General features: G+C 35.6%; 1 protein-coding gene and 1 pseudogene across 1 annotated transcript; one reads left to right on the forward strand and one right to left on the reverse strand.

The window, feature by feature from the left end:
• Positions 1–8042: 8042 nt before the first annotated feature.
• Positions 8043–9162, forward strand: LOC149150034 (sugar carrier protein C pseudogene; annotated as a pseudogene).
• A 124-nt stretch (positions 9163–9286) lies between these two features.
• LOC149150035 (protein EDS1-like) lies at positions 9287–11876 on the reverse strand. The gene is made up of 4 exons (XM_089442674.1): positions 11857–11876; positions 11283–11592; positions 10346–11083; positions 9287–9319 (listed from the first exon to the last, which is right to left on the reverse strand). The coding sequence occupies exons 1-4, from the start codon at positions 11874–11876 to the stop codon at positions 9287–9289; spliced, it is 1101 nt and encodes a 366-aa protein (XP_089298800.1).
• Positions 11877–12733: the final 857 nt, after the last annotated feature.

The raw sequence follows: 12733 nt of genomic DNA on the forward strand, positions 1-12733 counted from the left end.
ATAATATATGATACCATAACTACATTAATTCCTCGCGAAACTTGAATATAGGATTACAGGGTAAACCCTCAAACACATGCCTTGACATGAGAAGTGTTATCATATATTCCATCATAAAGAATCCATTTTTCTTCGGTAATCCATGTAATTGAACAAGTAATCCATTTGAAATGACATAAGCCCAATGAAGCATACAATTATTTTTGTATGTCTCATAAAACACATAGAAAATGCATTTTGAAACATGTGAGGTACTTTCTATCCCTACTACATGGGAAAAGAGCCAACATAAAACCTTAAACGCTTGCCTAAACAAAGAAATATCTAAAAGAGAAAGATCAAAAGTAACCTCAGATGTTACATAAATGAATTCCCGTCCAATGTCAATTGCACGCACTTTTGGCTCCACGAAACTATCTGCAACGGACAACTCTAAACACTTGTTCAGTTCCAGAAACTTGAATAATAATCTAAATGCATTGGGATTTAGATAAACCTTTATCGCTCCTAGATTAATTTCCCTCTTTTTGAAATCAAAATTAATTGTTCAAAGATAAACAATTTCTCTAAAATCAATGGTCTCTAGAACACACCCAGCATTCGCTAATCCAATACTACAATCTTGTTACCCATTTTCTCTTCCATTGACATATTCACATATCTAACATATGTTCTCAACTATTCAAAGCTATCATCGATCTTAGCAAGTGAGTTAACCATATCGCTGCAAATAGCCTCTTTCCCTCACCTGATACACATTTTTCATTTGCAGCAAAAAATATACTTTTTCAATGAATAACACATTCAAATCTCGTTTCACTTTACAATTCTCCATTTTCTTCACAAACACTAGTTGTTACTATTACTTGTGTGAAAATTGTTACACACGACACTCTGAATAAATAACAATTAAAGATATTAAAGACAACGTATATGAATATAATAGGAAAAAAAATCGAAATTCCAAAAGCATCTTGTGCACTTTCATTGCACTTTGCTTCCACTTCAAGATCATTGATATATGTGTCATAAGAAATAAAAAATTATAATATACAATAATAGACATTGTCTACCGAACCGATAAATTCACCCACACAGCTAAAAATCACCGCAATACGATTTTTTTTAGTATTTTTTAATAAAAAATTGGCAACTCAAGTGTTTGAATTAGTTTTTGTAATATTGGAAATAGATTCAATATCATCAAAAACACTATCAGCAAATTTTCTGATACAACCAAAATTGACCGCAAACCATTTTTTTTTAATCTGCCATTTTTTTTTTAAATCCTACGTACAACTGTTAAGGTTTAGGATATTTGGTGCCCCGAAGATTCTTGATGGTGCTGAATCCATTTCCACGGTAAAAAAATGATTCAAACACTATCATGATTGTATTTTTTCAAATTATTTTCACTTGATTCTATCGAGAATTTCATTGTCTGGGTGAAATTGTGGCCTTCATACAAAACATCATCAATAATAGCTACAAATAGTAAAGTGAACAAGGACATTCACAAATAAATAGTATGCCAACATGTATTCAACTAATTTGTACGATGAATTGACTTGACAACAGGCCCCAATACTTTATAAAATTGAACCAAATTTTATTTAAAAATAACATGACATAACTATTTCTCAACAAATTTGACACATCGATGCGATGCAGTGAAAACCTTATTCCAAACAAAAAAAATTAATTTTAAACTTTGTGATTTTTGGTGATGCAAAAATAATTTTATTACTAAAAGTTAACAGTTGTAACTTCAAGTTATTTTCAGTCAAATTTAGAGACTCAAAAAACTATCAATATAGCCACAAATAGTAAATTTACGTTCCATGGTGAATCGACTTAACATTTGGTTCCCCACTACTTTGTAAAACCAAACCAAATTTGATTTATGAATGAATTGACACACTCATTTCTTGCAAAATTTGACAAGCAGTCACAAAATAAATTTAATTTAAACTATTTAATTTTTGCAACGTGAAAATAATTTAATTACTGAAAACATAAACTTTAATTCACAATATAAGAAGAACAACTGTAAAAAGCAATTTGTAAACTAGAAATAACGAATATTTTCTTGATTAAATATTTTTTACTATTACATAATATTAGTTTAAGTCTCCTTTTAATTCATCTCAACAAGTATTGCTTTGTGATAAAACGTATGTGTGGAAAAAAAATGGAAACGTTCATACCTTGTGTGTATCAACATACATGACAAGTTAAGTGTTTTCTCTTAATAAGAGAACATACATCAGAATGATTAAAAATAAATAAAAAACCTATGATTTCAAATAAACTACACAAGTCAAGGAACAAAAACTAACAATATGACATATACTTTCAATATAACACAAATGCATATACTATTAATAGCTTCAAAACTAATACACACTGAATATTTAGCAATCGAATACACCAAAGCTAATCACAAACCATTTATATAATATCATTTTTATATGTGTCATAAAAAAATATAAATGTACCCTACAAAACAAGTTCAAACTAATTGTAATCATTATAATCAACTAAGAAAAAGGTGAATTAGTTTAAAATCTTGCAGTATTGTAGAGAAAAGCAAAGCTAAGCACAATATACTGATTTAATAACAGAATTATACGTGTCATAAGAAACATAAATTTACCGCACAAAACAAGTTCAAACTAACAATAATCAAGATAATAAGCTAAGATTCTACCAAATCTAAATAGGAAATCGACAAAGGTGAATTGGTTTAGAAGCTTGCAATACTGTACAACTTATATATTCCTGCACTACTACTATCATCCACAATGTAACAAAAATTCCATTGGGACACTATTGAAGATGCAAGCTCATCTTCGAAGATAATAGTTTATGTAAAGCAACAGAAGCTTGGATAATAATCTGAGCTCTTAAATGCAATTTTCAAAGGGAAAATGCTACACGATCTGTTTTTTTCAATCACTACAAATATTGTATTTCCCTCACTATACTAGCTATTTGAAATGTTTGTAGTCTCGTTTCACTAGAAATCACCACCTGCCACTATTTTACGTCTAAAACACACTACAAAGATTGAGTTTCCATCTAGATTTTTCATCTTCTCGATGTTCTTCCTCTAATTAATATAAAATAGGGCTACAGGTAAATACAAGCCATCTTAGCCCCGGATGCATGTGCTTAGACAGATAACATTCTAGATGGGACAAAGGTGGTGCCAAGAGGCACGACACCTGCCCACACGGTACAGAAAAATCAATAGGAAAATAAATGAAGGATCTGGGAATATGGTTAATGCAATGTTCACTTGTGCGATGTTCATTGGCACTGTTCCACAATCCCTGTCCGGCACCATGGTCCATGTGCTTACACGCGTTGGCTCACTTCAAACCCAGGAAACATTCATTGCGACAATTAATTTGGATGATTCTCGAGACTTGCAGGAGATTAAGGTTTTAAAGCTCAATTGCGAGCCAACGGGGGTGCAAATCCTGGGGACTCAGTTGCAGAATTCTCCAAAAAATGGTTGGAGCTCTGAGTTTGGCATAGTTTATGCGAGTCTTATCCTCCCTGATGATAATGGTGGCTTAAACGAAGAGGCAACTCTGTCTCCAAGCTCTGGACGCACGACAGAGCTTCCTCCGTCCTCAGTTGGGTTGATTTCTTGGGCACCCGACGTACGAATTGTTGTGTTCCAGTTATCAGCCAGCCTGGTCCTTGTGGTCACGAGCCCCGTTGGCTCAGTCATCATCGCAACTCCGCCTCGCTCTCTCACCACTGCTTTGGATGTCCCAATGCCTCGGCGTCACCATCATATGAGGTCTCGACGGGGACAACACAGGAGGGTGCCTTCCAGCCCATCCACAGCGTTGACCTCCCATTCCAATGACTTCTCTGTTGGGCATTATCCAAGCACGTGAAGCAGAAGAGGGCATCCCACTTATGGCTTGCCGATCTTTACCTTCTACAGCGGGCTGAATCGACCAAGAATCATGGTGCATATTTTAGTGGTTGTCCAGGAAGAAGCCCAAGAGGGTGAACTGAGTGCTCCTCAGGAAGGCCGGAAATCTATCTTTGCTCGGACTTCAAATATCCAGTTGGAGATTGGCAGAGAGCCTCTACAGGTTCCTAAGACACTAACAAGCAACACTCCGAACATGGATAGGGTGACGGATGACCCTGGTCCATCCCACACAACAGCGGCCCCTAAAGGAAACATTTATGATACAGTTTGGTGCCGGATTATTGAAGAATCTCCTGATGTTTAGCTTGTTTTTTCATGTCATGATAGTTCGACAGGCGGCCCATACTATTGGGCATGTTTTTGTTCAGATGGTGAACGGCATTTCAGTGCTTTTTGTTTTTTGTAAAGTGAGAAAAAGGTGCAAGACTAAGCTCCCTGTACTGGAGCAGTCACATTCCATGTATATCTTGACACCTTTGCCTCTTTGCAGGGCAATGTTACAGACTTCGGTCTCATTGTAAATTTATCTCCTTTGTTAATAGACTAATTTTACATAGAAAAAAAAAATACAAGTCATCTTAGCATTCAATTCACTAACTCTACACATGCTCAGGCATTCAGAAAACCACATAAGAACCAAAACATCAAATCTGGAATCATGGTTTCAATATACTTTCAACCTAACACAAATGCATATGTACGAAACTGCAGAGAAAATCTATTTGTGCGCAAAAATCTCTCACACACAACCACCTCCACATAGCTTCGTTTGCAAAACTACTTCGAGACTCAACAACGCCTTTCCATTATTCATTGACATTTGAAACTGATATTAATAAATGTGGGTCCCAAATATTATGGGCAGGATGCATTCATTACAAAATAAATGTTGGATAAAGCATTTTTTATCTACACACGCTCTCTCCTAACAACACAGTCAATTGTGTAGAAAAATATCTCAATCTTTCATTGTATGCACTTCGGCACTCTATAGAATCTATTAATAATAAAATAAGCACTACCCTTGTGCACAATCTACTAATATCAAAACACATTACAAATAAAATATCCCTCTACACTTCCCTCATTCCGCATAAATTATGCACATGCATTTATTCTCTGCATAACCTCCGCACATGAACAACCACCTCTTCACAACTACTTTTGCACTCAATAATGCCCTCATTCATTGACATTTGAAACTAATATTAATTAATGATCATATATTGTGAAATAAATCCCTAAATAAGAATTAAAAATGGGATTTGTATATTTATTATTTTAATAAACTTTTCCTAAAACTTTCGCATAACATCCACACACGCACAACCTACTATGCACAACACCATCCACACAACTACTTACACACTCAATAACTCCCTTCGATCATTCATTTATATTCGAAACTCCACACATGCTACCTCCGAACAGCCAGCTTCGCACGACCACCTTCACACAGTTCCTTTCGCACAACTACTTCCATAGTTGCGAAAAACATTCCTAAATAATAATTAAAAAAGAGACTTGTATATTTATTATTTTAACAAACCTCACACAAAGCCTTCCACACATTTTTTTTACCCCACAACATTTTTTCTTCACATGGATTGAAAACACAGTTTATTTAGCACCCCGTTCTATGCAAAAAAGCCTCAATTATCTTGCACATACTCCTTAATAATATCAATTACAAATTTGTTCAACCCCCCTCCCCCCTAGGACCAATGCAAAAAACCTGCAACCACATCAATTCTCGCATCATTTACCAAACCACTAACATAATAATTCCCTGCAACCACATGTCACATGGATTGATACTAGCTTTTATAGTCCAATGATTAGGATAATTGTTTAAAAAAATGATACTAGCTCCCTCTCCACCCCCGTTAGTGTCAGGGCACCTCTATGGAGAAGGCCTCAGTTCTCCCACACTTACTCCGTCCTCCACACAATAAAGTTCTGCACAACGAAACTATACCAATTACCTCATCATTCATATGTATCACAACACTCACTATGGAAAGGACCCCAATTCTCCTGCACATATTTCATCCTCCACACAAGGAAACATAATAATATTAATTCGACATTTCTTTATCCCCCTGGTGGGCAATGCAAACAACCTGCAACCACATCAATTCTCACATCATTGAAGGGAGCACTAACATAATAGTGTCCTGCAACAACATCAATTCTCACATCATTAAGCAAAGCGCTAACATAACAGTGACAGTGTCCAAAGCACTCACCAACACAATGACCACTCACAACATTATTTTAATTTTAAAATGAATTGTTAGGCATTAGAAAAAAATGAAAATAAAACACCCTCCACCATGGGAATTATGTGCCATCAAACTTCCATAGCCAATCCGAAATTATAAATAGCATTTATTGAAATTTTGAAAATTATTTTTGAATTTATGCAAAAATATAAATATTAATACTATAGACATAATTTTTGCATTACAAAACAAAATCATTTTATTTATCACTTAAAAAACATATCTAAATACTTTCATTAATACATTCAACTTGATGAAATCATATATATATTTTTAGGTTTTTCTTTTACAATTATATTTTAATTACATTTATTTTATTTATTTCTTTGTAATTATATTTAATTCTATATATTTTATTATATTATTATATTTCTCTTTTTAAGATAATTTCAAATTAAAAATAAATATACATTTAATTTTAAAAAATATATACAGAAAGTTAATATAATTTTTTATTTTATTTATATATTAATTTTAAAAATGAAAATTAATATTATAAAAATAATATATATTTCCATATAATAAAATTATAACATCAGAAAAAGAAAACTATTTCTATTGTGGGTCCATAATTACACCTCTTCATAATTACTTGATCAGACAAATAGTTACATCTCAGTCGCGTTTGTACCATCACAACACCCAAGCTTTATGGTTTGCTTCCATAATTACACTACTTGATGGATAGTTACAACTCCTCCTCCTTTGTACCATCTTCACCATGGTCTCTGATCTCTGATTTTTATTTTCTTATTCACATATCTTGTTCTTATGATGAACCGCATTAAGTAGTTTAAAATGGGTAGACCCAAAAGGTTTGAATGCGATTTAGCAGAAGTATTCTCATGAGTAATACACATCATGTGTCATGTAGTGGGGACGATCTATTGTCTTGGGTTAGAAGCTTAGGCTATGACATATTTTTCTATAATACAATTATCTATCTTGATTCCTAAAATTCAATTTACACATCATGTCGAGTTAGTGTAGGTTGTGTGGTGGGGATGGTCTATTGTCTTCCTCCTCATTGGGGTTAGAAGCTCAAGCTATTATCTATCTTGATTCATGAGATTCAATTTACACATCATGTCGAGCTAGTGTAGGTCAGGTGGTGGGGATGGTCTATTGTCTTCCTCCTCTTTCGGGTTACAAGCTTGGACTATGACATATTTATCTGTAATGTCATTATCTATCTTGATGCTTCAAAATAGCATGTAGATATTATTTTTGAGTTATCTATCTTGATTCCTTAGATTCCTCAAAATAACATATAAATGTTATTCGTGTACATAGCTAATACTAAATCAATACAATAAACCATATTTAAAAAAAAAAACAAAAATAACAACATGTTATTTGGATACTTAGCTAATACCAAATCAGTATAGTGAACCATATAAAATAAAAATAACTATATAATCATGACTCTATTAGTTTATGGGTGAAGGAATTATTACACCACCTCAATAAAATAAAATAACTCTGCTCATTGCTCAGACTTCGGGGTTTCAGTTAATTGCACATCGTTTCATCCTTCCAATAATTAAAGAAGGATTTTACTTTATATTTTTTTATTAACAAATACATATTTTTAATTACGCCGTAAGGCGTTCCCTCTGAGATGAACTTTCCAGTGGTTTTTGCTGTCATCGTTATCATCCATCTGATTTGATGTTAGACGATTCGAATAATTGCTACCGTTGGATCAAATATCCGGTTTCCACCCAGCGCTTGCCATACTCAAGGATTGGGGTCAAGGATTGGGGTGAAGGTGGAGCGTTATGGCCGCTTTAATGGGGGCTTTAAATTTCCGTTGGCCTTTAAATTTCCGTTGCTAGAATTGTGTTTTGGACTGGTTTCTTGTTTAAGCATTGGGGTTTCTGTTGTTTTTGGGAAAATTCGGGCTGAAATGATCGGTTTCTCTGAAGAATGACTATACATTTTGATGAAAGACGAAAAGGAAAAGCTCATCTGGAATGCATTGGATCCGTTATCAGCTAAATGGCACAGCTTGCCACCTATGCCGGCTTTTATATATGAGGAGGAATTCAATCAAGCTACGGGGTGGAGTTTATGGAATGCTGAATATTGATATGAATTGTCATGCTTCTCAGTGTGTGCCTATTTATTTGTCGGAAGTGGCCCCTCCCAGACTAAGGGGAGCTCTCAATATTGGCTTCACATTATTCCTAGGAACTGGGATCCTTGCTGCGAATCTGGTAAACTATTTCGCTGCCAAGATCCAGAATTGGGGGTGGCGTCTCTCTCTGGCGCTGGTAGCTGTCCTAGCATTGATAATGTTGACAGGTTCCTTCACCCTACCCGACACCCCCAACAGTCTAATTGAAAGGGGGCAAATGGAGAAAGCCAGGGCTGTGCTGGTGAGGATCTGCGGGACGCCAGACGTGCAGGAGGAGTTGCAGGACTTAATAGAAGCCAGCGACATTTCCAAGAAAGTGAAGCATCCCTTCCGCAACATTGCCAAAAGGAAATACAGGCCTCATCTGGTCATGGCTCTGGCCATTCCCTGTTTTCAGCAGCTCGCGGGTTTCAACATCGTCGCGTTTTATGCTCCACTTATCTTCAAGACCATAGGATTTGGGTCACAGGCTTCTCTCTTGGCTGCAGCTATTCTTGGAGTGATGAGTTTGGTTTCCATCGCAGTCTCCATTTTTATCGTTGACAGGTTAGGACGGAGGGCCCTGTTCCTCGAGGGTGGACTACAGATGATCATCTGCCAGGTAAGTTGCGTCCATTCCATTTGGTTGCCATTTAAGTTCCCCCTCCATATATATCTGAAGTTGGTTGGTTTGCAACAGGTTTCTTTTTCCCTTTTTTATGAATAATAGATTCAGAACTGAGATTCATCTATACTGAAAAGTATAATATTTCTTATTTAAATGCAAGGAAGTCGAGATAAAATCTCTGAAATCATTCCATTATTAGTTTTGGTGATCTTGATATTGAATATATCCCCATGTCTAATATACTTTTCCTTTTTCTTTTTTTCCCTATTGGCATACTCAATAATTTACTCAGATTTTCATTCCAATTGAGCGATTATGTCTTCCTGGTACTGTATCAATATAACATCTCATACAATTCATTGTTAACATCCTTTTTTATTTTTTTCATAATCAAGGACCTCATTCTCTGCCTAGATTTTAGCTGTTAAGGTTCTCTGACTTAGTCATCCTCTGTTTGTATTTTACAGTGTCATTGTTTAACTGTTGAAGCTGATAACATCGTTAGAATTGACCAACTATATATTTCTACATAAAAAGACTCTGACTTAGTCATCCTCTGTTTGTATTTTACAGTTTGATTGTTTAACTGTTGATGGTGATAACTCAGTTAGAATTGACCAATTATATACTTTTATATAAATAGACTCGGACTTAGTCATCCTTTGTTTGTCTTCTACAGTTTGATTGTTTCACTGTTTATGCTGTTAACTCAGTTAGAATTGATCAATTAAATATTTTTGTACAAAAAGATTCTGTAACAAAGGAACTAATTATTTTTTAATGATTTCGGCATAAAATAATATCATTTTATGACCATGATCTTGCCACAATCTGTTTGTCCTTTACAGAATGATTGTTTGACTGTTCATGTCGATAACTTAGTTAGAATCGACCAATTATATATTTTTATATAGAAAGATTAGGTAAAAAAATTATTTTTTTATAATTACGCCGTAAGGCGTTCCCTCTTAGATGAACTTTCCTGTGGTCTTTGCTGTCATCGTTATCGTCCGTCTGATTTGATGTTAGACGATTCGAATAATTGCTACCGTTAGGATCAAATATCCAGTTTCCACCCAGCGCTTGCCATACTCAAGGATTGAGGTGAAGGTGGAGCGTTATGGCCGCTTTAATGGGGGCTTTAAATTTCCGCTGGGCTTTAAATTTCAGCTGCTAGAATTGTGTTTTGGACTGGTTTCTTGTTTAAGCGTTGGGGTTTCAAAATATATTTTACCAATATTTTTCAAAATATTTTACCAGTGTTTATCAATGTAAAAACTAGATGAAAAACTTAAACATTAGAGTTTCTGTCTCTGTTATTTAGATGTTATTTTAAGAAAAGTATCGAGTATTACCTGAGCTCCAACAGCAGTAGCTTCTAACTGCACTGAAATTCCCATGTCGTAAGATAATTCTGAATCAGAATTAAATGCAAATTTTCTCCCATTTTTGGAGTTTTCTATGACATGTTTCAAAACCGAAGCATACATTATATGCTCTGAAAAGCAGTCCTCCTCTGTAGTATCCCAGGGCTTTTCATGGCTCTGCATTGTCAAATGAAGCATCTTCAAAACGGTGTCATAATTCTCAATACAAGCTGCACCACGGCTTGAGCAGAACATGTAAGTGCCAACAAGTCTATAAGGGCTTCTCTGTGTGATCCTGTCCGACCACTTTTGAGAATCAAACACATAGCTTGGAGTATACTGCAGGACATTATTAAGAAGAATCCGACAAGCGTCTTGAATAGAAGAATATGGGACTTTACCATCCCAATAGGGAAAAATAGCAGTCAAAGGCGCATAAATTGTTTCAATCGGTGCAAGGAGCATCCAAGGAACAATATCATGCTTGGAAACCACATGACAAAAGTTGCCTCCCCAATTCTCACGGCCAACTGCTTCCACAAGTCTTTCATCTCCGACCAGAGGGCAACCAAATGTGATACAAAAGGAAGAGATTTGGCTTATCCTCTCTTCCAGGAACCACAGTGTAGCCAAGGTTGCAACTGCCCCTCCCAAGGAATGACCCACAAATATAATGGATTTGAGTTTTCTTTGGTGGGAGTCAGTGGAAGCCTGTAACTGATCGATCTGGAAAAAATCAACACAATGTTACTTTTCCCTTTGAATTTCAATAATTTCATCTATAATAACAGAAGTAAACCCTGTTGTTGTGAATGTTACTTTTCCCTTTGAATTTCAATAATTTCATCTATAATAACAGAAGTAAACCCTGTTGTTGTGAAATCGATTTTACTTTTGACAGGTGCATTTAGATAAATCACTTTACCTTTGCTTGGAAATCTGTTTTCTCCATAATATTCAGGAACAACTTAAGAGCTCCCTGATGGACTTGGGCTGGTTTATCATCGTAACCCTTGAGGCAATCCGAGAATACCTGGTTGTTTGTTTCTATAGTCCCCTCTCCATCGATGAAACTTTCAATTCTGAGAAATGATGGGAAGGCAACATATGTAACGCCTCCATGCTCCTTCAGACTAAAACTCTCTGAATTATTTGCACGACCTGACTCTTCCCAAGCATTCAACGGTATTTCGCATGAAGCCAGAAAAGCTGCAGTCTCCTGACCAACAGTCAACCTGCAACAACAAATGAGTAAATTAGCACCTTAAGGGAAACCGAGTATGGATCCCTCAAAATTTGGAATTCTGTGCATACAATTTTGCACATTTTTATGAATCAGGAGATAGGGATGCCTTCATTATCTGAGATGAAGATAAAAAAATGTGACAATGAAAAACACTATATAAGATTACATATATAACCCGGGCTTCTAAACAGGATAACTGAGGTGTCTATCACACTGAAACCACTTAGCTTGCCAATTACTGCAGATCAAGAACCAGATTATTGCATCTGCCATTACTGGACAGGAATAACTCACAATACTAATACCAAAGCTGTCATCCCCTGCCTACACCTTAGGAAGATTAATACCCATACTATTCAAGGGGAAAGCCTCCTAAAGCTTAGTGGGGAAATGATGGACCTAGAGCCTGCAATAGATGAATGGGTAATTTTACAAAGAAAAAACACTATATAAGATTAAATATATAAACTGAGCTTCTAAACAGGATAACTGAGGTGTCTATCACACTGAAATCACTTAGCTTGCCAAAAACTACAGATCAACAACCAGATTATTGCATCTGCCATGAATGGACAGGATCAAACTCCCATTACATACCACAACTGTCTTCCCCTGCCTACACCTCAGGAAGATTAATACCCGTATTGTTCAAGGGGGAAAGCCTCCTAAAGTTGGCTGGTAAATGATGGGCCTAGAGCCTGCAATAGATGGATGGGTAATTTAAAATGAAAAAACACTATATAAGATTACATATACAAACTGGGCTTCTAAACAGGATCACTGAGGTGTCTATCAAACTTTAACCACTTAGCTTGCCAAAAACTGCAGATCAACAACCAGAATTATTGCATCTGCCATTACTGGACAAGATCAAACTCCCATTACTACTACCACAAGTGTTCTCCGCTGCCTACACCTCAGGAAGATTAATAGTAAATACCCATACTGTTCAAGGGGGAAAGCTTCCTAATTATAAAATCAACCTAATAATTTGTAGACGATGTTTTTGATATAGGGCAAGAGAAACACAGAGCTATAACTCTCTGTTTTTTAGGCACCTATGTTTGATTCTAGACTTGGGAAACACAGAGCACTGTCTGTTTATTAGGCACTTGTGTTTTTCATTGTCA

This window comes from Pinus tabuliformis, chromosome 9, assembly GCF_031772625.1.
Source record: "Pinus tabuliformis cultivar Carrire ecotype Pingquan chromosome 9, CPIR1, whole genome shotgun sequence".
NCBI lineage: Eukaryota > Viridiplantae > Streptophyta > Pinopsida > Pinales > Pinaceae > Pinus > Pinus tabuliformis.